At 44.3% G+C, this 25,195-nt stretch overlaps 1 protein-coding gene across 2 annotated transcripts in view; it reads right to left on the bottom strand.

Moving 5' to 3' along the window:
• The window catches only part of DYNC2I1 (dynein 2 intermediate chain 1), a 60,052-nt gene that overhangs the window by 28,878 nt on the left and 5,979 nt on the right, over positions 1 to 25,195 (bottom strand). Inside the window, exons 2-11 of one of the 2 annotated variants that reach the window (XM_073888923.1) lie at positions 19,642 to 19,695; positions 18,050 to 18,467; positions 16,685 to 16,776; positions 14,165 to 14,473; positions 9,024 to 9,100; positions 7,738 to 7,792; positions 5,102 to 5,167; positions 2,799 to 2,876; positions 2,020 to 2,215; positions 786 to 888 (exon numbers count right to left, since the gene is read on the bottom strand). In XM_073888923.1, the coding sequence (XP_073745024.1) occupies positions 786 to 888; positions 2,020 to 2,215; positions 2,799 to 2,876; positions 5,102 to 5,167; positions 7,738 to 7,792; positions 9,024 to 9,100; positions 14,165 to 14,473; positions 16,685 to 16,776; positions 18,050 to 18,467; positions 19,642 to 19,695 (1,448 nt within the window). The remainder of the gene's footprint in view (positions 1 to 785; positions 889 to 2,019; positions 2,216 to 2,798; positions 2,877 to 5,101; positions 5,168 to 7,737; positions 7,793 to 9,023; positions 9,101 to 14,164; positions 14,474 to 16,684; positions 16,777 to 18,049; positions 18,468 to 19,641; positions 19,696 to 25,195) is intronic. The other variant, XM_025859120.2, reaches the window with a different exon arrangement.

Raw genomic sequence — 25,195 nt, 5'->3', positions numbered from 1 at the left:
TCATTCTCTCTCTCTCAAATAAATAAATACAATCTTTAAAAAAAAAACATTTAATTTTTACATTTACTTCTAAATCATATTTGAATTTAATATGATAGATCCTTTACTTGAGACTATACCCTTTGACTTTCATAAATTTCTAATTTTATAAATTTCTAAGTTATAAACGTGGACTGTGACATCTGGGAGCCCTGGGTTCCAAACTTGAGCCTCTCTCTCCTCATCTGTAAAATGGGGCTGCAGGGAATGAAGTAGTTGACACACAGGGAGCACAGTGCCTGGGACACAGAGGGAAACTCGCACTATGTGCACCCAGCTGTTAGCACTCTTGACCCTTACAAATTGCTCAGCCTCCTCCTCTGAGAAACGGACACAGGAACACTGAGCTCTCCAGTGTGCGAGCATTAGGTGGCGCTCGCTGCACCTCGAGTGGGAGCCCCACGCGGAGACGCAAGGGGGGCCAAGCTCATTCAGTTCAAGGAGCACAGGGCTGTGACCCCGCCTCAGCCAAAACAGGGTGTGACTCCCGGGGTGACTCCAGAATCTACAAACGCTGGACGCCAAGCAGTAGTAGACATCGGTGCACTTCCACTATTAACACGACAGTGGAATGCACTTCCACTATTAACACGACAGTGGAACACGGAGAGACGTAGCACAAATTTAAAAACGTACATAACGTCAGTAGTGAAAAGAAAAAGAAAAAGAAAAGCTCTATTTTTTTAAAGCATACTGAAGTATATTAAAATTCCATAATACCCTTCACAAATTCCCAACACACCTACTTTTGCTTAAGGGCCTGAGTCCGACTCTTCTGACGGCGTGAGGCTGTTGCAAAATCAACGAAAATTCCACATACAGGGGCTCTGGCAGGGGAACTGTTTTCATCTGTACAAAAAAAGAAAGCGATTTTCTGAAACTGAAATATTTCTTTCGGGCGGGACAGCTCCCCTGGCTTCCAAAACACTGGTTTCACTATAAGCTTAGAGAAGATTCTATGTATCAGCACTCGCCAGCTCAGTTCTGCCTCGTCTGTGGCAAGCGCAAAATACAAGGGTCCCAGGGGCGCCTGGCTGGCTCGGTCGGAAGAGGTGACTCTTGATCTCCAGGTCATGAGTTTGAGCCCCACGTGAAGTATAGAAATTACTTAAATAAATAAAACTTAAAAAAAAAAAAATGAGGATAATTATCATTCTGCCTTTCATTTGGATTATTATATTAACTACTAACCTAATTAGTTGTATTAATTGCTAATTGTTTTACTAGATAATTTAAAGTAGTATATCATCCAGTAATATTTTTAATATTGTCCTATTGACCTTTGGTGCTATGTTTAATGCTAATTTTTTATCAGAATGTCATAGCTTTCCCTTTAAGTGACTTTAAAATATTTACTTCTACTCTTACAAGTGACTTTATCATAGCACAATGCCAAGAATTTTTGGGCAGAACACATTTCTAATTTCGTACAGGAAATCCCTGGGAAAGAAGGGCTCACTTAGGAGTGCTCTTGAGACACGTCCGGTGGGCCACATTCCTGAACCTGTCTCCCTGAACCAGCCCTCAGCTCTGCAGCCACCGCCCACATAGGCTCTCATCTGCTCTGAGCCTCCCGCCGACCTGGTCACTCTCCTTTGTGAAAATCGAAGAGAGTGGCCAGAAAACAGAGCATGCACTGCAGACGGGCCAACTGACAGGAAGGGGAAAGTGAACAGGGCCACATGCAGGACCGGCGGTTCCTGTGTGAGCGCCCCCAGAAGGGCCTGTGCTCACAGCCACCCACAGGCTGCAGGCGCTGACCAGGGAGGCCATGCGCAGCTTCTCTCCCTCAGACAGTCCTGAACACACAGGGCCGGTATCTTCTGAGTGCCTTGTGGGAGTGCCGGCACCCTTGTGGGAGCACACGACGCTCACGCATCTGCCACCTAGTTAGAAGGACTCCGCACTCAAGGATCCTGCAGGTGTGGGCGCCCACTGTCCTGAGACGGATGCGTGAGCCTGTCCTCACAACCCTCTCACCCTCCAGCAGACCTGGCTTCTGAGACAGTCTGCAGGACAGCTTGCCGATCCTTTCGTTTTCTGCATTAATGGCTTTCTGAATCTCCTGTATCTCCTTCTTTCTGGCCAGAGGAAGCTCTTCGATTTTCTCTTTTGGTTCCAGCTCGTTAAAGCTATCATCATCTCCATCACAAACCTCAAAGTCATCTTCGTAATCCTAAAAACAATAATCACAGTTTTGGAACCTTTAGACAAACTAACTTTAAAGAACACACGTACAGAACAGAACAAACAATTTAGAATTTAAAACAGACAAAATGCTCATTATGGCTAAGAAAGATTTTTACAGTTAACAGACACCAATGCCACTGAGTTATAGATCTGTATAAACTGCTGCCTTTTTCTCTAAAAATGAATCACGCTGTATAGATTTACATACACTGACAGGTGTCAGTAACAATAACGTGCTAACATTTTTGTGCTAAGAATGTGACTGTGTGTGTGTGTGTGTGTGTGTGTGTGTGTGAATATATGTACCCTATACACACAGAGATATCCATTCCAATACAAACATACATGTTTGGATGCAGTGCACTTAATAGGTTAAATTGTAAAATCATTTAATTATATTGCATTGGTAAGCACTGATAGTGTAGCACTTTTTATTGGCAACAAGCCTAAATCAAACAGATATAGAGTATTAAGAGTAACAAAAAGAGAAATAAAGCTATTAATATAATTAAGCAGATTTTAGAACAAATTATTTTTAAGCCGAGAAAAATTTTAACTTTTATACAAACTTCAAAATCATCTTCAAAGCAAGCTGTATATTCATCAGCTCCAGCATTTTCTGAATCCATGTCTTCCTTTTCAATTTCCTAGAGGTAAAAAACACACAAAAATTCAATCATAAATTTGAATCTTGCAAATAGGTTGGGAAAATGTTAAGATTAATTTGATGTTGCTAATTTTAAAATGTATTTATAAAATGAACATAATCCAACTTCAAATTCTTTAAGAAATACCTTCCTAAGTGGTAAATACGACCGTAAAGAGGAAAAGTTAATGAACTCATCCTTTCTGAGAAACCACCACAACCCTGATGAGGCGCTAGTGCGGCCCTCTCCTCTTCACTGAGCGGTAGACAAGCTGCACAAATCCTGGCCCCTCAGAATCAGAGCACACCTGCCCCATCACTCCAGCACTCCAGGCCGGGGAATAAACACAGTAGGAGGGGCGCTCCGTCAGGCTCTGGAGGTGTGGGGAGGCTGCACACATCATTCCCAAAGCCATCCTGGCCTAGGTACCCGGAAAACTGAGTAGAAACATATTCCAGGTTTCCAGGATAAGAGGGTAGCAGAAATGAAACAGATGTTTAGAAAACTCATATTTTCCCTCCAAAAGCTGTTCCTCTTCTTATCCACATCTGCTCTTCCACGTCACAGGAGCCCCCACCAGGCCCCGACCCTCCCCCACCATCATCGTCAGCCCAGCACCCCCATCCCGGCCATGTCCCCTCTCATTCACTGAAGTTCAGAGACATCCTTCTTTAGAACGAAGCATGACTGCACCACACCTGCTTTCACGCCCCTGCCGGATGGCCCCCACACACCACACATTCACCAGGGCTCCGGTTCTTACTCTGGAGGGGAAACAGTAAAGTGGAACTCTGGCCACAGGCAGCATGGGCCTGGGGGGCAAAGGGGCAGGAAAACAGTGGCCTGGCTTCAGGGTAAAAAATGACCCCAAGTTTTCAGGGGCGAAAACTGGATGGATGTCAGCACCTCAACCAAAACAGGCACAGAGGAGGGAGAGGGGGCCTAGGGCGAGAATATGGTGAGTGTGAAGAGAGACAGGGGCATCCAGGAGACGATAGAGCTCAGGAAGCGCCCAGTGGCACAGTCTGCCACCTGGAAGTGCATCTTTCATCTCTAGAACCCAGTGCAGTGCTGTGCAGTAAACAATGCCCAAAACCAACGCTTGATGCCACAACCCAGCTGTTCCTCTAAGTGGCTACCTGGTCTGACTTTCTAAATAGGCACATTCTTGTATGCCCACAGGACTGAAAGGATTACTAAGGACACCTCATTGCCTGGGGGTGGGGAAGAGTTATTTTATGCAGATACTTTATAGGAAAAACTGTCCCCTAAAAAAGATCCTTTTTGGCACACTGTCATATAAAGTCACTGGACATTAAAGTGAATGATGCACACCACATTTACTGCACCAACAGACAGGACACCTACTAAGTGATAAGAGAAACAAAAACAAATGCTGTGGTTTTGCAGGAGTTTTAAGCAAACCTTGCAGCCTCACACTGCTGAACCCTGTTCCCGTGCACCGGACCCCTGACACACATACCCACAGGGACTCTGCACCACGTCCAAGGTGATCCCTCCACTCGGCCGGCAAACGCTTCGCCCCCAGGGTGTGCCAGGCACTCTGCCAGGGGACCACAGGGCTGACACATCACTCTTTGTGGAGCCAGAGCCCAGCCAGGGACGATGACAACAAAGTACCACCAGCAGGAGCTCAACCACCCCTTCCCTGGGGCCTTAAGTGGGGCGCCATGGTGCTTTTCACTCATCAGCTTTGGAAAGTACTCAGAGTTATCAATGATCTCTCCTTAAAAGAAGATAGTGCCATTTCCTTGATCTCCCTAGTTTGGCATATATTTCTGAAAATTACCTATTACCTTGACTCTGTTTCACTGATAATGAATCACATCTTCTGAGATGTCTCTAGTTGGTTTCTTCAATTCTCCTCAACCCGCTCGAATATAAATACAGAGCAATGATGAGAAGGCTGGCTGTTCCCTTGGCTGGACCCTCTTCCCTGCCATGCTCTTTGCAAACCCCGCCCCCGCCCCCACGGAGGACGGCCACGGCGTCCAAGCACGTGCACAAGGAGCCAATACTCTTCCAGCCCTCAACAGCACCCCAGACTCTCCAGTGTTACACGGAAACCTATTCACACCTATGCTCTGTGGTCTAAAAGGAGTAATAATTACCCTAATAAACAGGTACTATGAAAGCAAAGAATCACCAGTAAAAGCACACCTTTGGACAGGAGCACCAAAAACGGAAAGATGCGCCCTGCTTACCGCCATTTCTTCTCTCCCATGCCTCTGAGCCAGCTTCCACACGGAGGCGCCCTCTTCCCGGATGTGCTGGGAGACAGCAGAGCCAGTCAGCCAGCACAGGGAGGGTCTCCAGGGCAATCCCAGAGCCCGCCCCACGCCCCACGGAGGCGCTGCCCTCAGTGGCTGAGGACTGGGGTTCTGGCCCCAAGGTATACAAACAAGATCACCGAGGGCAAGTATCCTCGGTGCCTCAGTTTTCTCCTCTGAGAAATGGGCATAACAACAGTACAGTGGTTCCCAGCCACAGGATGCTTGCCAAGCCCCCCAGCGGAGGCCTAAAACTGTGGTCGGTACCAAACCCTATACATACTACGTTTTTCCCTACACATACATACCTATGATAAAGCATAAAAAATGAATAACTAATAATACAATAAGACAATTATAACGATATACTGTAATAAAAGTTATGTGACTCTGGACTCTCTCAACATATCTTACCATCCTGCACTCACCCTTCTCGTAATGACCTGAGATGACAGAATGCCCCCGGGACAAGATGAAGGGAGGTGAGCGACGCAGGCGTGTGACGCAGCGTCTGCCTAGCCTGACCTTCTGACGATGCGTCAGGGGAGGGCCATCTGCTTCCAGATCCCTGCTGACCACAGGTGTCCAAAACTGCAGATGAGGGGGCACCAGTGGACCTATCTCCTAGTGACAGGGGCAGATAAAGTGACCCTGTGCCAGTGAGGGAAACGCTGATTTCCATTCCTGTTGTGGTCACTGGCACGAGGAAGACCCAAGTCCTAGACACCACTACCCACAACTAGCCAGTGCCCAAAACTGGGGACGGGATGGCGTATTACCATGAAGAGAATAAGGAGCTTTCCATGTGTCCAGAAAATTACTCTGGTGTACGATAGGCTTCTCATAATGCTGAAGAATTAAACCAAGACAAACTCAGTGTTGATGCTATGAAACAAATGACCTAATCATAAGCCAAAATGAGATGTCAAGTACCTTCAAGAGTGCTTCAGGGGAAAAATATATCACAAATTTTGCTCTGTTGGCAAGAAAAAGAATGTGAAATATCTTACTGATAATTTTTATATTGATCACATGTTGAAAGAATAATAGTATTCCAGAAATACTGGATTATATAACATGTTATTAAAATGAATTGTTTCTTTTTGCTTTTTTAATATGACTACTAGAGAATTTATAACTATAAATGTGGCTGACATTGTAACTCTAGTGAACAGCGCTAATCTAGAGCTCATTAGAAGAATTGGGAGACGTAAGGAAAACACTATAAAATCTATATATTTTCATCCAACAACTCCAGTTCAAGAATTTATCCACAAAAACTGTGAGGCAGATCTGCATCATTCGAACAATGAATTGGGAAAAACAGGATGCTGCATCGGGGGTGGGAGTGCGTGTGCAAAACAGAAAAAAGGCATCCCCAGCTCCCAAATATATATATTAATATACAAGTATAAAAGACTATACAGCAAAAAGATTACCTGGGAAGAAGTTGTCGTAAGGCTAACGTTTGTCCCTAGGTGTGGCTTTAGCTAGATGGTCAGTGATCCAACCACTCCCCAAAACTGAATGAATAAAACATACCCACATCAAAATAACACACGCCCTGCGATCGATCTAATTTATGTAAAATTCCATGTGTTTCTGTGTATGCATATGGAATAAAGAGATACACAAAAATATGGCACAAAACGTTAAAGATGATTATCTCAGGGTCATGGGTTTCAGATAACTACCAAAGAAAGTGACAGGAAAAATTATTCTTCAGAAATAATGACCCAAATCTGCTTGCCACATTACCTATGATAAAAAACAACAAACTAGGAAAATGGTTGGATGATAATTAACCCCCCAGCGTCAACCACTTCATAGTTACTAAATATTCACTATGAAGACGATTCTGATGTACGATGATGGTAAGAAACACAAAGACGGGAACAGCCCTCCACACGCAGGAGACAGTGACACGAGAGGGCAGGACCATGTGTGGTGTGCTGGTGTTGGTAACAAATGTGGGACAGAACTTGCCCACGAGGTCACCGGAGCCTGGGCCTCCCTGCGGGAAGACTAACACTGAGCCAATGTGCTCACCTGCCAGACTTCCGACCTCTTCCGGAGACAGCTGTGGGGGTTCCTGTCTCCAGGAGCTTGTCCCTTCCCCTGAGGGGCATAATGTGCTGCCATGAAATGCTATCGCTCTATCCCCTGGTCAAAGGGGGCACCCTCCATTCCTCCCTTTAATTCTGTATTTTGAAGCTCCTCTGTTAGGTACGGGCTCATTTATAACTGTGACCTCTCCCTGCGAGCTGATTATCACTAGGAAAGGCCCTCCACTTCACTAACATTCCGTCTCAGAGTCGATCCTGCTGACACGAGCGCAGCCACTCCAGCTCTGACACAGTTGCCACGTGACGCTTTATCTGGTCCCTTTTTCTACTTTCAATCTATTTGAGCCTTTTAATCTAAATGTGTCCACTATGTCCTCCTGGAATTACCACTCAAATCAACCCATCTGCAGGCAAGGCCTGTCTCAGGCTCTGCTTTCCAGGGCATCACAAACTGAGCCTCATGGCTAATCTTGCTGCAAAATAAAGTCAACATAAATGTCTTACCTTCCTTCTTGAGTCTTTATCTTTTCCATTATTTCTTACTAAATTCTCTGCATACCTAGAAAGTATGATCAAATTCAAAATTAATTTCAAACAAAGACTTGAAACATAAAGCATTTTATACTTCAGCAAAGGCTCTTATCAGTGTCTGACAGGTCTCATTACAACTGTGGATACTAAAGTCTTCCTACATTGTTGGTATTTCAGCAGCAATCCAAGAAAGAAAACAGCCTCAGCAGAGAGAAGAAACTATGTGTTTTGACAAAGTTGTATGTGTGTATGACTCTCTATCCTTATGAGACTTCTAGAACACTCCTGTAATTTTATTAGTCAATCCCCCAAAAAGAATGAGATCCTGCCATTTGCAGTAACATGGATGGAGCGAGAGAGTATTGTGCTACGTGAAATCAGTCAGTCAGAGAAAGACAAATACCATATGATCTCACTCATATGTGGACTTTAAGAATTGAAACAAAGGAGGAAAGGGAGAAAAAAGAGAGGCAAACTAAGAAACAGACTCTTAACTCCAGAGAACACACTGCTGGTGACCAGAGGGGCGGCGGGGGGGGGGGGGGGGCGGAAACAGGGGAAACAGAATGGGGATGAGCACCGGCTGGTGCACGGACGTGCTGAATCCCTACATTGTACACCTGGTACGAACATTACTGTATGTGAACTACACTGGAATTTAAATAAAAACTTAAAAAAGAAATCTAGAGCTTATGTACAAAATGAGATTTTACATACAAGCTCTAATCTGTGATCTTCACAAAACCCACACAAAACAGGTACTGTTACTAGACTTGTAGCAGCAGAGAAAGAGCTCTGGAGGGCCGCCCAACACGCCCAGCAGAGGCAGACGTGCCGTTCCAGCAGGCTGCTGTCCGTGCCCTGGCTGTGGCTATAGACAGACTTCCTCTGTTGTCCGCACCCTGACTGGTCGGGGCACTGGTGGCAGTGAAAGGGGTGGGAGCCCACCTGCAGAAACTCCGCCCTCTCCAGGTATCGAGTACTACAGGGCTGGAACCGCCTCTCACACACTCACACCCCAAAGTGAGTACTGATGTCCAAGTTCATGTGAGTAAATAGAAAACAAACAAAATAGGACTAAGAATTTATAAAAAGTTCCAAGCTCCTCAGGTGCACCTAGAATATAATTTGGAGGGGCTATATCAAGAGTAAATGAAGCGTATCTATAATTCATTCTCATTTACTGGCTATCATCAGGCCCCGTAAGAAAGACTCATGTTCGAACATTCTACGAGAAGGACGGGGCACACAACAGTCACCAGAGAACGCACGTTCCTTCCCGGCTGCCGATGGGATCTCTCCTTGAACTTGCACCCCGGTTTCGGTGCTCACTGTTCTATGAAACAAAACATTCCATGACACTCATTAGCATATCATAATGAAGTCACTGTAACTGTAAACTCTGTACAACAAGCATGGACTCCAAATTTAACAAAAGCATCGACACCACAGGTGTTACTGTTTTTGACCAGCTACCTTCAGCCGATTACATAATTAATGCAAAGAAGATGAGTAAAGGTATACTAAAAGATTATACGTTATCTCAGTAAGTAAAAGACATTTCTACTTATCAATTTCACATTACTTTCAGATAAATCTGACAAGTTCCTTATACTGCTTTAAAATTATGAACTTTCCAACATAATGTGGCTATTTCATAGATCCATCCACCTATAGAAAAGAAAATTTAAACAACTGATTTATAAATTCTACGTCTATAATTCTCTTAAATCAAGTGAATTTGTAAAAATAAAATTAAAACCATCAGATTGCAAGCCAAGAAATCCAGGTAGGTGGTTTAAAGAAAGAGGCATCTATTGAGCAAGTACTGGCTGGAAGCATGGCCTAGAGGGAGGGGCATGAGGCCGGAATGTGACAGGTGAAGACCCCAGGGTACCAGGGCAAGTGCTCCCCAGGACAGAGAAAGCTCACAGACCTGGGGACTGCTCCATGAAGATAAAAAGTGCAGAGCAGAAAAGGCAGGACTAAATGACCCACCAAGAAAGTCCAGAGAGCAATACACAACGTGTACCAAAAGTCTTAAAAACAGTTAAAAATATGGCCCTTCTTTTCACTACCTCTGTGTCTTTGGGGTAAATACCCAGGAGTGCAATTGCCGGGTCATACAGTAGCTCTGTTTTTAAATTTTTGAGGAACCTCCACACTGTTTTCCAAAGTGTCTATACCAACTTGCATTCCCACCAACAGTGTAAGAGGGTTCCCCTTTCCCCACAGCCTCTCCAACATTTGTTGTTTCTTTCCCTGTCCATTTTTGCCATTCTAACTGGTGTAAGGTGGTATCTCAGTGTGGTTTTGATTTAAATTTCACTGATGGCTAATGATGATGAACATTTTTTCATGTGTCTGTTAGCCATTTGTATGTCTTCTTCAGAGAAGTGTCTGTTCATGTCTTCTGCCCATTTTTTGACTTGATTACGCTAAATGAAACAAGTCAAGCAGAGAAAGTCAATTATATGGTTTCATTTATCTGTGGAACATAAGGAACAGCAGGGAGGACATTAGGAGAAGGAAGGGAAAAATGAAGGGGGGAGGGAATCGGAGGGAGAGATGAACCATGAGAGACGATGGACTCCGGGAAACAAACTGAGGGTTCTAGAGGGGAGGGGGTGGGGGGATGAGTTAGCCTGGTGATGGGTATTAAGGAGGGCACGTACTGCATGGAGCACTGGGTGTTATACAAAAACAATGAATCATGGAACCCTACATCAAAAACTAATGATGTAATGTATGGTGATTAACATAACATAATAAAATGAAAAAAAAAAGTTAAAAATATTCACTCTCTTGGGGCGCCTGGGTGGCTCAGTTGGTTAAGCGACTGCCTTCGGCTCAGGTCATGATCCTGGAGGCCCGGGATCGAGTCCCACATCGGGCTCTCTGCTCAGCGGGGAGTCTGCTTCTCCCTCTGACCCTCCCCCCTCTCATGTGCTCTCTCTCTCACTCTCTCAAATAAAATCTTTAAAAAAAAAAAAAAAAAAAAATTCACTCTCTTTCATCTATAAATACTTCTAGGAAATTATTCCTAGAAAACAAAGACATGTATTAAGGCTTTCCATCTGTTTATCACCAAATAATTTATGAAATAAAAAAAAAATATTAGTAACCTCAATGTTCCATATTAGGTTGCTTGTTAAATAAATAAGGTTATGACCACATGAAAGAGTACCAGATAGCCATTAAACACCCAATTACTAAAAAGTATTTCCCAGGGGCGCCTGGGTGGCTCAGTTGTTAAGCGTCTGCCTTCGGCTCAGGTCATGGTCCCAGGGTCCTGGGATCGAGCCCCACATCGGGCTCCCTGCTCCGCGGGAAGCCTGCTTTCCCTCTCTCACTCCCCCTGCTTTTGCTCCCTCTCTCGCTGTGTCTCTCTGTCAAATAAATAAATAAAATCTTTAAAAAAAAAAAAACTATTTCCCAGAATACCATGAAAAAAATAGCCATGATTCCAATTTTGCGTTCATTTACATATGGGAAAAAGAATTGTAAGTATGTACACACTTATTACAAAATGGATTATCTCTGAGATCACAGATAAATTTTGTTTTTGTTTTTTTATTCTTCCTGTATTTAAAATTTTTTCCAAAATTAATTGGAGAAAAGTATAATTACATGTTTAACAGGAAGAGCAGTCTGGCATCAGTCTGTTAAATAGATTGGAATGGGGGAAAAAATGAAATCAGTCCTGCCAGGTAGAAAAAATTATGATTTAATGGCTATCTAGGTACAAAGAAGAAGAAGAAAAAGTAATCATGAACAGCTCAGTGCCTTGTTCCCAAGCCGTGTGGGCTGGCCGGGAGGGTGCTGGGCTAGAAACAGATGCCCACAGGGACCTGTGGTGAAGTCACTACCCCAGAAGCAGAGAGGGGCAGGGTCCATGTTCAGCAGCAGTAAAAGAGGGATCATCACGCAGGATTCTTCTAATAAATAACTAGAAGACACTTTGTTATAGTTATTATGCTTAATCATGCCCTCTCCATCCCTAATGGAAAACTGGAGAAGGGGGCACCTGGCTGGCTCAGTCAGTAGAGCACGTGACTCTTAATCTCAGGGTTGTGAGTTTAAGCCCCATGTGGGGTGTGAAGCCTACTTAAAAAAAAAAAAAAAAAAAAAAAAGGAAAGGAAAGGAAAGAAAAAACTGGAGGAGGTACACAATTAAAATAACAGATCAAAAATCATACAAAGAGGGATGTTTGGATGGCTCAGTCAGTTAAGCGTCTGCCTTTGGCTCAGGTCATGATCCCACGGTCCTGGTATCAAGTCCTGCATCGGGCTCCCTGCTCCTCCTCTCTCCATCTGCCCCCCTTCATGCTCTCTTTCTAGCTCTCTCTCCCAAATAAATAAATAAAATCTTAAAAAAAAAAAAATCACATAGAGAAAGTGAGAGAGAACAAAGGAGAACACAATCCCGGGGAACAGTCCTGGTTTGTACCCGTGGTCCCAGCATAGTTATTAATAGTGCCCCCTTGTACTTTATGGTCACCTCAGCAGCAACCACATCAGTCTCCAGGCTAGCATAATAACTAAGTTAAAAAGCATATTTTGAGTATCTGAAAGTCCAGGCAAAGAAAAACGTTAAACACATAATGTTCACTAATCACTCCAATATACTGTATACGCATTTGTTTCTTTCTTTATATGGCTTCTCCAGTGAAATGTGAGCGCCACAAAAATAAACACTTTTGGTCACAGCCATGTCCTCAGCATACGGAACAAAGGCCAGCACAGAGTAGCCCCTCCACAGATAGGAACAAATTATCAAAAAAAAAAAAAAAAAAGTTGGTCATCCATCAGAAGAGTCTCTCAAGGGGGACTAATTATTATGTTAATCCTCATGGAAGGAGCATTGTTGAAGGCAGTGGTTTTATTAACATGGGCTATTTCTTATATCCAGCGTTAATAAAAGCCAAATGTGTATATTGTGACAAGACTCAGAAAGGCATTTCTGTGGGAAACCAAACAGGCTGTGTTTAGTCACTAAATTTGATCTAGGGAATGTAAAATGGGCAAGTTTATTAAAATGTTAGTGGTAGGATCTAGGTGGTGGAAACTTGTCAACTTTGCTGTATGTTTAAAAATGTTCCTAATAAAAAATTGGGAAAAACACACTAAAAGGATTCTGATCTAGGGAAAGAGATTTAAAACACAAGAGGAAGACACACCTGTCTGTGAGGGTCCATTCTCAATTCCGGTCCCTAAGCTCGTTGACACTGTTAGCAAGGGAAACAGTCCAGGGGCTCAAGATACACGTGTGTATGTGGTTAACAAAACTGCTGCTGTCAGATGACATATGTCCTGACCATGGGCAGAGGTTGCAGGTGCCAGGGTGGGGGCCCGTGAGGGTCCTGCTGTGAGGGAAGGTGTGGGCAAAGGCACGGGAGGCGGCAGGTGCAGAGGTGATTTATCACACTCGGCAAAAAGGCAGCCAGGATGGGCACGAGGCCAGGCAGCAACTGCAAAGATTTTTCAGGACATTCTTAAGCAACCCTCCCTAAAAAGACTTACACATACTTTCATGGATGGGCACCAGTCAATCAGAGGTCCCAGTCTCTGCCCCTGAAGGCCTGACCCTCCTGAGCCTCACAGCACCTGACCCTCACTTTGCTTGCACCTGAAAGGGAGCACCACTGAGAAACAGGAGAATGAAATCCCTTTGCTTCAGAGTCTGGAAAAACAGCACAGCAAAAAGTATATACATGAGAACAAAAGATACAATTAGTATAGGAAAATATTGAGCAATGGCAGTTATTTTATCAATATACACGGCAGGAAAATTAGACCCTTTGCAATCAATAGTTTTATTTTTGTGTTCTGTTTTGTAAACCTACACTACTAATTCTGATTCAAACATTTTGCTGTATTATTAATTTACTTTCCACTTAATATCATCTTCAAAATTTCAATTTCATGATAGATTTCTGAGTACATGTTAAAAGTACATTCGGAGGGGGAGACGAACCATGAGAGACGATGGACTCTGAGAGACAAACAGGGCTTTAGGGGAGGGGGCGGGGGGATGGGTTAGCCTGGTGATGGGTATTGAGGAGGGCACATTCTGCGTGGAGCACTGGGTGTTGTGTTATACGCAAACAATGAATCATGGAACACTACATCAAAAACGAATGATGTAATGTATGGTGACTAACATAACATAATAAAATTAAAAAAACAAATAAAAGTACATTCACAATATAATCAGAAAATCTGGCTTCATATTTCCTACTGTATCAGCAATTTCTCTGTACCGATCACATTACACAGACTTGGATCACGTTTCTACAAAGGCGACAAATCTTACCCTCTGGCTACAGAGAGAGAAAACTCTTCTAAGAGTGCCAGCCTCAGGGTGACTACAGAGGCCAGGAAGCATCAGAAACGGTACCTTGGACTCTCTTTTCTTAAGGTCTTCTCTTGACAACCTCTCTTTTTTAGCCGTGTTACTCTGGCGCCTCTCTTCATCGAACTGAAAACCTTCCTTGTGTCGTTTTCCCTTGTGTCTTTCTTCCCCCTCCTTGTCAGAGAAGGAATTACTTTTTTCTTTTGGATACTTTTCTCTTTTTTCCCTTGTGCTGCTTTTTTCTCCATGTTTCCTTTCTCGATCTGGTTCTTTCTGCTTCCTGTGTCTCCTTTCACCTTCTTCTTTATACAGCCAGTACTTCAGAGGATTGTCTTTACCGTCACCGTACTGCAGCTTTGAGTGGGACAGATGGAAAAACGCATGAGCATATGAAACGTGGGCTGCCATCCTTCACACGTGCGCGAAGCTACACTGCACTCACTCCTCTACCCTGACTCTAAAGATGTGCTTCCGGAAAGAAAAACCCGCTGCTGGCCACACAACCCACTGGGTAGTAGTGGCTGCACTGCACTCCTGCCTTCACCCTGATATGGAAAACCACGAGCAAACTCCTCAGCATGGCAAGTATGCCCCCGTCCTCCACAGCCCGTCCCTGTCACTCCTGTCACCTTCTCCCCAGCTGTGAATGCGTCCTACACTCCACCAACCCTAGTCCCTCCTGTGAGATGTGTGACCTCTGTGAGCAGAGCACCACGCACCCTACCAGCCTCTGTCCTTGGCAGTTCACGCATCTGCTCCCTCACAGGGAGATTCCTAAAACCAGGCACCACTGTGTAGTCATCTCTGATTCCCCAAAACCACTGCGGGTGCTCAGTAATAAGTGGTGGCATCCATCACATGGTGACGCACAGCTCTTTGCAGAACATGCTTGCTGACATGTCATATTTTTGGCTCAGACTCAGTTTCGGGAGCATCATCAGTATATCTCAACTGAACCCCAAATGGAACTGCCCTTTCCTCCCACCGAGGGCCTCCTCTACTCACACCCAACAGTGGGTCACCGCTCGCCCTCCAGCCACAGGGCCCTGACCTCCTTCTCGGCTTAGTCCCCATGGATCCCACTCCTGCCACCACCCCCCAGCCCGTGGCTGCCCAGCAGCCTCCCGACTCCTCTCCTTCATCTGATTCCCATGCACTCTGCTCATCTCTGCCAGGATAACCTTCCTAAAGAAAAACGTGCTGGCAAGCTCCATGACCAAACTCCTCAGTCGTAAAGTTAGATTACAACCACATACCTATCACCAAAATCAATTCTATGGGGATTAAAGATTTAAGTGTTAAAAAAATTGTAAGGACCCAGAACAAAATACAGGCAACTACTTACGTAATCCTGGTGTGGGGAAAAGGCTCTCTGAGCATTACATCAACAACCAAAACAAGGAAAGACAGACCTGACTACCTCATAACTTTAAACTTACTAATAAAAACAAAGATCCCACAAACAAAATTCAAAACATAAATGGAAACAGAAATAACTAGCAGGGAGTTCATCTTTAAAGTACTCTTAGAATAAATGCTCCATTAGGAAAGTAAGCAAACATGCAGAGGGGTAACTAACAAGAGGGCAGTAAACCCTTTCATAAAATGTTCAGAAGTGTTCCTTTGTTCTGAATCAAATTAGCAAAGATTAAAAATTATGGTCATGCCTAGTTGCTGCTTTGGACATGGCAAATTACACTCTGATGATATAAATAATTACAGCTTTTCTGTACAGCAAATGGGGTAAGTTTACATTTACTTTCATCTAGCAAGTTCATTTCCAGAAATTAATCATAGGAAAATAATTATGAATAAATGCAAAAACTTTACCCCATGGATGTCTTTATAATAAAAAAAAAATTCAGAAGCAACCTAAGTGTCCAAAAAAAAAAGATGTATCAAGAAAATTGACACACCCATATCATTGTATTGTACAGCCATTAATATTATATAGAAATATGACTTAGAAAAATGTTCCAAATGTATCCAGTTTAAAGTTCATAAAACAGGGGCGCCTGGGTGGCTCAGTTGGTTAAGTGACTGCCTTCGGCTCAGGTCATGATCCTGGAGTCCCGGGATCGAGTCCCGCATCGGGCTCCCTGCTCGGCGGGGAGTCGGCTTCTCCCTCTGACCCTCTTCCCTCTCATGCTCTCTATCTCTCATTCTCTCTCTCTCAAATGAATAAATAAATAAATAAAATCTTTAAAAAAAAAAGTTCATAAAAGAGTAAAAATCCAATTTAAGAAAACATATATGTATACATACACAAATGCATATGTAAACCTACTCTGTTAGGATATATACTTAAATATTATCAATAATCGTCTTGGGGTGGAATTTGTTTTTATTTTCTTCTTACTATTTATTTGTATTTTCTAAATTTTCCAAAGCCTCCATGTATTTCTCCTGGAAAGAAAACAACACACGTGTAAGGAAAAGTGGCTGAGAACTTCCTCAGACCTTACATCCTGTGTGACGACACTTCCCAAAACTGCTTCTACTAACAACGCAGGAACAGGCTGTGCTCTGCGGACTCTGGAGAGCCCTTCTGGATTCCCCACGTACCTTCCTCTCTCTGTATCGTCTTTCTCTCTCCTCGTCCCCCCTCTCAGGGTCTCCACCTCTCCTCTCCTTCTCTTCCGTTCTCCCTCTGCTTACTACAAAAACAGAACATATTTTTGACATTTCCAAACGTCAGCACATCAGAATGACCTAACATCTTGCTGCAGTCCTTACTGTACATATTGCATCATTATGTAGTATATGTTAACACATATGAAAACATATTCTTCAATTAAAACACACCCTTCAACATCAAGCATGAGAAGTCCTAGAATCTAAACGTAAAATGGGCTAAGGAGGGAGACCGCAATGGCAACTGAGGCAATCTGGAGAAGATCCGACTGACCCCCTGGAAACTCAAGAGGGGCACTAGCCCACACACACGGCATCCGAGTGCCTGGCCACTGACCGAGGTGCTCAGGGAAGCAGAGAAGCAAAAAAGATATTATTAGAAATACACACCAAGAACATCAATACAATAACCGTGAAAAGAGGCAATGGAGAGTAAGGAAGTTTCTGTTAAACATGCCGAGTGGTGACCCCATCAACCCATAATCCCACCCCTAAGTACACTTTACCCAACAAAAATGCACACTCACGCCCCAGCAGGTGCCCTGCTTCTGGGCTCCGTGCAGACCCGGGCAGCGGCCTCGGGAGCAGAAGGCAACAGTGGTAAGAGGGGACGTGAACAAGGGGCCGTGGTTTCCATCCTGTTCATGACCAGGACCTCAAGCCTTCGTGACAAATCTAAGAATTATTATGTATTGTTTAAGTATATTCTTTTTGTTTACTTTAGCTAGTTAGAATTTTTTAGAAAAACATATACTATTTGTACAGTAAAAAAATGATGATACTTACATGGGGGGGAAGTATGCACATTTATCTTAGAATTCCTGGGAATTAGATAAAAATATTTAAATCTTGCTTAGAATAAAACTGACACTTTTGGGGAATTCTTCTAATTAAAGAGCATTATTTTCAGATATTTACAATGTAGCCTGAGCTTTAGCCAGGTAGTCTAAAATGTGCCTTAATAGTAAAACTGCAGTAAATATTGAGAAAATTGTTACTCCTTTCATTCACTGAGTTTTTAAAATGTCAAAAAAAAAAAAAAAACAGTGAAAAGTACATACATACCTGCACACACACACAACAGAGGCCTATACCGTCAAGGTCAAGCTAAGACATTTATGAAAATCATGAAAGAAAATACGACGAGCGAGCCTTGCAAGACAGGGAAATACCCCTGAGCACTAAGCTCTTTTAGTGGAGAGATACAGACAAGATGCAGCCACCAGCCACGCAGTGTGCCTCCGAGAGAGTATGGAGCCGCACCAGCTGCCAAGGTTCCACAGCGGAAACACGCACCTGCTCGGGTCTCGCGTTCTGCTCTGCCCAGGAGCAGCCAGCCCAGCGGGTCATGGCAGGCAGCCGTCCGCCCGCGCTCCTCCCTCTTAGCTCCGCGGTCTCTGGCCTTGTCCCTGTCTTTTCCTTTACCGTGAGACTTCTCCGTGTCCTGCTCGCGGTGTTTCTCCTTATGCCTTTCTCTGTCCCGGTCTCTGGAGTCCTTTTTCCTTTCCCTTTGCTTTTCTCTTTCTCTGTCCCCATGAGGGTTCTCCCTGGACACGGGGCCATCTCTCTCGCCAGGCCTCTCTCTGTACTTGCTGTCTCGGTCTGGGCCCCCGTGCTTGGGCTCTCTGTATTCAGGGAGGTCCATTTCTGACTCCTTATGCAGCTTCTTTTCTCTGTGTTTCTTATCTTCCTTGGGACTACCTGATTGTGCAGCCTAAACCAAGAGAAAAAAAGCAGAATTTGGAATCTGAGTCATACTCAATGAGGGGTCTTAACACTAGCTGCAACTGCTTTCCATCCCAGCAAGATGGGCCTGGAAGAAGAGTCTCTGAATGCAAAATCAGACTGAGCATTTCTATGACTGGCAGTGGGCACCCATTTACCAGAGACATTCGCATCTGCTGGCAAGTCAAATCTGAACTACCACATGGAACAGAAAGAAAAAGAAAGGGTTACTGAAGCTACATCTTAAAGTCTCTGAGACACTAACAGCCTGGGTCCAACTCCAAGAACAAGGACTGACCGGCCCCTCACCCCTATAAAATTCTCAGGTGGTCTTGATCTCAACCCCTGTTAACCCCGGTTACTTTACCAGCAAAAATGGGTTTATTCGGGAATGGCAGAGAATTGCAATCTGGGACAATTACGCTATGGCAAAACCATAGGTGATTCTGCAGAACAAAGGGAGGAGGCTCTTTTACAGAGGAGAGGGGGCACTGGGAGGGGCTGCATTAATCTAAAAGTCCGTTGGTGTTAACTTGGAGCTGGGAAGTGTAGTGGCTTCTCGCTGGCTGAGCTGTTGCCAGGGCAGGAGGAAAGCTTCCTTTCTCCTTCCGGGATAGTAAAATAGTATCCACTGGGAGATGCATCTCTCCCTGTTGGGTCTGCAGTGGACAGTGGACTGGTAGAGCCTGGGCGCTGCCCTCTCTGGCCTCCCGACTCCAATGCAAAGGGGGATTTTCCTTTTACTCATTTTCTCAGCCCAAAGTTCCCTCCACATACACCACACACACAGACACATGCACACACACACACATAAACACACGCATGCAAACTTACCACACAGATAAACCACACACACATACATGCACACACACACCACACACATGCACTCAATGTACACCACACACATACACGCACACCCCGACACATATGGCCCAAGCCCTGACCCATAACAGAAACCTGATGGAGCTGCTGGGATGCTGGGCTGAGCAGGGCAACCCTGTCCCACCACAGTTCCAGACCTATTAACGATACGGCTTTATCTCTGAGTCAAAAACACTTCTGAAATGAGCCACACAGAAGCAAAGTTGAGAAGCAGGTAAAACTGTCCAAGAAACTGTCCAAGCTCCAAAAGGACCCCAACTCAAATCTTTAAGATACAGTACCAAAAGATGTTTTCTGAGGTCATCTGCTTTCCAAGTATCATCTTTTGTTCTTCTCTAAAAAGAAAAGTATAAAGTTAGAATTTTTAAAGTTTAAAAAACTAATTTTGTACACTCTAGTGAGCTGCTTTTTCATTAGGTCATTTAAGTCAATGGCAATTAGTCCTTGACATGCAAGAAATTACTACCTACTAGGAAAAAAGGTAATGGTAATGCAAATTTTAAAAAACTATTCCCTAGTCTAAGATGACCTATAAACAATTATAGAATGTGTTCCTCTGGCTACTTTATAAGTGTAGGTAAAACACACTCCCCACTCTCCACCTTCCATGTCACCCAATGCCTGTCACTGCCCAGTCCCACTGCCCAACAGTGTTTCTGGCTGCCAACGGAGGAGATGCCCCTGGAGTGTCCCTACCTGGCAGGCTGCGCCCCGCCCCCCTGGCCCCCAGGTACTGAGCATGCAGCAACATGACTCCTCCATGAGCGCATACACAATTCATCGGCCACATACAAGACAGATTTAGATAATGAAGAAACTCACTAAGCAAATTAATCAAGGATGTTTCCTATAGACAACATGGTAGATTTATCCAGATTATTTCACTTTCCCTTTGAGAAACACTGCTTTGAGGGTACAAAAAAAGTAAGATTTTTGTAAGTTTCAGATTTAAAGCAAATGTAGTACAAATGAAAAACAAAAACTTATTCATGGATAAGCCACCAAAAATCTTCCTGGTAATGTGAAAGTTAAGGAAACAGAAAAACAGTTCACAATAGTTCATAAATACTAACTAAAAATAAAAAGCAATCAATTATAAGAATCTAGCCAACGCATACTATAACCACAAAATTTACTGTGATCTACTATAATGAGAAAACATATTTTTTGATAAATTGGTTGACTTAACAAAATGGGTCCTCAGCAAGATATGGTGTAAGATGATCAGTAGCAATTAGCATAGTTATAACTTATAGTTTCTGAACATTAAAAATTTTTGTCTCAAGTTCACTGCTCTGTGTAGAGGTTTAACACAGGACCTTTTCCGAACACACGGTCCAAACTGAACAGAGAGCTCGTGTGCCCGAGAGAGGACGAGAGCTAGAGACCCCTACCGAGGGGAAGGGCACCAGCCAGGGCCCAGGGACTGGGCCTCCTCCTAGATGTAATCACATGACTTACGCTGACAGGTAAAAACCCTGCAGGCACCAGCTCTCTGGTAGACCACAAGATCTTCCTTCTGCCCTTTTCACCAACCCAGCTTTGGGCCCTTGAAAATCAGGCAAATGGCCTTGCTCACCCCCTAAAGATTTTTCTTTCTTTGTTTCTTTTAAATGTCTTTTGTCATTTAAAAAATTAATGGTTTATGTTATAAAATAACACACAGTTCCCTCATGCCCTATCCCAGCCCTCACGTGTCACATGTATTTTTAGGAACTCTGCGTACATATGTGTAGACAGAGTGCTTCAGACCAGGAGCCTTTTGTCTTTTTTACCCTCCACTCTCTTAAAGACCAAATTCACCAGCATTTCAGCCCCTGCCCTGTGGAACAGAGACACCAGTTAAACTCTGGTCTCTCCAAGTACAGAATAGAAAGGCAGCGCTTCCCCCTATAAGGGGAATAAACCCCACTCTGAAAACAAAAGAGGGGAGCTGCCCACACAGCAAACCCTTCAAGCTACAGGATTACTCAGTCCACACACAGGCAAACCTGAGAGTTCAACTCCATGGAGGTCAATGTCCACACCAGGTGACCCCGGGCTGCGTGTCCGCTGCATGTAAAATGAGCAACTCCAGAAAGAGCCCCAGTGTAGCCGACCAGCATCTCACATGAGCCACCTGGTGAGCCGGCTCAATGATGCCCATTTACCACGAGGCTCTCTGGAGCCCTGTGCGGGGAGAGCCTTAGACAGCCTTCATGGTGCTGTCCGTCTGCCCCTAGAGTACAGCAGGACTTCAAAGGAATTCTCTGCACTTCTCCTCCACCTCATGCTGACACCCCAGGAGGAGGCTGTGGGAGCACGGACACCTCACCCACCATCCTTTCCAGAGGCAGAAGCTGCAGAACAGCTCCTCCTGGGCCAGGGTCCTTTTCCCTCATTACACTATGTACTGTTTATTCTTGAGCCAAACTCAGAGGCAGGAAAGCCAGAGTCTCACTCTTGGGGTCATGCTCGGGGCCTGTTATCCCCAGTCACCCCTCTAGCCCCACTTCTCTATTCCCAAAAAGCAGTTTCCCCAAAGCACACAGATCCCGGAACATCATGCCTGCCTCCAAACACCACCCAACCCACGAGCTTCCAGGGTGTCCTGGATTGGCAGCACTGTGCAGCCACCCGATGCCTTCAACACCCAGCACCATCTCGGCTGAGCAAACACTCACTCGCTTGCCGAATGTTAAAGCTAAATGTCAGCTGAACCCGTTAGTTGCATGTTAATAAAGGGTTAAAAGTGCGAAGTTGTTTGGTTTTCCACAAATTGTTTGACAACAGCTGCCACAGCTCCTGACACCTGGGGGCTACGCACCCTTGCCCTCAGCATCCTGGTTGCCGGTCGCTGTGGCTGGGCTGCATGCCAAGAGTGGCCTGGTGGACAGGGCACTGACACTCCAGTCTCAGATCAGATGCAACCCATCAACAAGTCCTACTACTTCTCATAACATGTTTCCTAAAATGAAAGAAATCCATTCTTCCTGTCCAGTCCCACTGCCCCAAACCCAACCCAGACTTTCATGCCATGGCAGTCACATGGTCTGTGTCTACAGCACCACTGGTCAACCCAGGGGATCTAGTTCAGAGCACGCAGGGGTGGTGTCCCTCATGGCAAGAATGCCCAGAATTACAGGCTGGAATGAGCAGGGACACTGGAGGCCACAGAAGGTGGCCTCCCAAGCCCACAGAACAACAGACCAACTAGTGCATTTGCCAACAGACGCAAAGAGGGGAGGCTGGCTCACACACAGCTTTAGGATTAAGACATAATTTACCTTTGGCTGTCTTTTTCAAAATTACCCCTTAATGCTAGAAAATGTTTTATATTATAAATTCGATTACTTAGAAACAAATTATTGGCTGCTCAAGTAATCAAGTAAACTGGATTACTGGTTGTTCCACAGCTATCCCTCTAATCCCTGCTTGTTAGCACACCAACAGGCACACGGCCTGGCTGAGAATGTGCAGGTCGTTTCTAACGTTCCAGACGACAGATTCGACGTTGTGGACACGTGCATCTGCAAACAAGAGCCCTAATGTGCAGATGCTGCACCAGGCACAGGACACCAAAGCTCAGATGGCACTGAGTCTGACTTGCAAGGGCGAGGCTGACCGCAGACTGAGTCCTTTCGGGGGCTGACTGCAGATTAGCAGTGTGGGGAGAAGGTCCAAGACAAACTGCCGACAGCAGGGGACAGCTGAGCTCCATTCCCATCTGTGCAGGGGTGGCTGGGCACATTAAACGGAGCAGCTGGGCAAGAGAAAATCACGCAGGGCTGGTCAGCATAAATGCAGCCAGGCCAGACACATAAGTGTCTGCAGGCTGGCAGCTATGGAAGTCAGGAGCCTACCTTCCCATAGAGACCTGGAGGCAGAGGCCTCATCCTTCCTGGGGATTCCAGTTGCAGGATGGCTTTCAGGTCCTAGAGAGAAACACTCCCGGGTTGTAGAGACACACAGACATCTCAGGGACAGAGGAAGGATGCAAAACTGTAAATGCACTAGAAAGGGAGGGGCAGGCCTATCCAGGTGCTGACCAAACACACTGCCATTCTGACAGCCCTGGGCTTTGCCAGACAGGAACTCAAAGGGGGCTGGGTCATCACAGGGACATAGCCTTAGGCTGTCAGAAGCCCCTAAATGTTAGTCAGTTTTCTTCATGCAGGAGAACCTTGTAAGTGGGTTAGTGAGGACCAACTCTCCAAGAGCCCAGGGTATTTGCCCTAGAACATGCAGCCTTTCTAAAAACAGAATGAAGCTGCACTGCACCAACCTAAATAGTTAACAGCAGTTAACAGTGAATGGCTGTAACACAGCAATTCAAATTTCATATCTACATTTAAAAAGACAAGAAATTTATTTTATTCTAAGGATAAACTAAATACATACACATATATATATATGTGTGTTCATACCTTTTAAGCTATGATTAATAAATTTCATGATAATAAACTCACACATTACCAATTGTTTGGTATGTAACAAAAAATTAGAAATTTCTAAAATTATCATTGAACATAGAAATTAATAAAAGTCAAACACTAGAAGCAAGGTAAACTAAAATGTTTTTAAAGAACTAACACTGGAGGCGCCTGGGTGGCTCGGTCGGTTGAGCATCTGCCTTCGGCTTGGGTCGTGGTCCCAGGGTCCTGGGACTGAGCCCCACATCGGGCTCCCTGCTCCGCGGGAAGCCTGCTTCTCCCTCTCCCACTCCCCCTGCTTGTATTCCCTCTCTCACTGTGTCTCTCTCTGTCAAATAAATAAATAAAATCTTAAAAAAAAAGAAAACACTGAAAACTCACTACCTTTATCAAGCAGCTGTAAAGTCAGCAAACACACTATTAAGTTTTATTTCCTATAAATAGCTACAAAATTCTGAACCTTGTTATGATCTTAGTAGAAATAATGAACACAAAACTGGTTATATTAGCGATAGAAGTGATGTCAGCAAATAAATATAGTGACACAAACCTAAGGAAAAGCTTGGTACATGATAAAGTTACAATAAAACAACACCAAAAAGTCGAGTACAATTTTATTCCAATCACTGCATAGAGGTTTTACTCGTCCCTTGACTTTATGGAACAAAATACACTAATTCTGTAGCACTATAATAATTGCATAACAAGGTTCTAATAACCAGATTAACTTCCTAAAAAGTTAACGACCAACTTGCAAATGAGAATCTAATATGGGGATTCATTAGCTGCCAGGAAATAGCTGCTTTTGCTACTCTGAAATGTTTATTTTATAAATATGCATTAGAAAACAACCCCCAAAATAATTCAAAGTAATGAAAAATGTAATCAACTTGGTGAACTATGTCAGCCAGAATCACAAAAAGACAAAGGAGAGAACTTATCTGGGTGAGATCTAATAGAGAGGTACGTGTCTGATAATTAAATGGCTTTGGGAGTGAAGAGCCTTAAGAATCTCTGTGCCTGCTCTGGAATCCTATCTCAGTGCTTAAGAACAAGGGCTTTACAAACAATTCAGGGAGAAGACTGAGCAGGAACCAGCAGAGCAAACCCCTACTATTCAAAAAACTTACTTTAATAAACCTGGTGCTTCATTCATAAATATGAAAAGTCAATCAGACAGTTGAGAAAACACTGACATAAAAAAGAGAAGAATCAAGAAAAACAAATGGAGAAAATGACCCTAAAAGAAAATGACCCAAGGAAATAAAGAAAAATCTTTATTTAGGGGTGCCTGGGTGGCTCAGTCGTTAAACGTCTGCCTTCGGCTCAGGTCATGATCCCAGGATCCTGGGACTGTAGGGAGCCTGCTTCTCCCTCTCCCACTCCCCCTGCTTGTGTTCCCTCTCTCGCTGTCTCTCTCTCT

Source organism: Callorhinus ursinus, unplaced genomic scaffold (genome assembly GCF_003265705.2).
Source record: "Callorhinus ursinus isolate GAN/ISIS: 27379988/994484 unplaced genomic scaffold, GSC_fseal_2.0 scaffold99, whole genome shotgun sequence".
NCBI lineage: Eukaryota > Metazoa > Chordata > Mammalia > Carnivora > Otariidae > Callorhinus > Callorhinus ursinus.
This window is presented reverse-complemented; position numbering and strand designations above follow the sequence as displayed.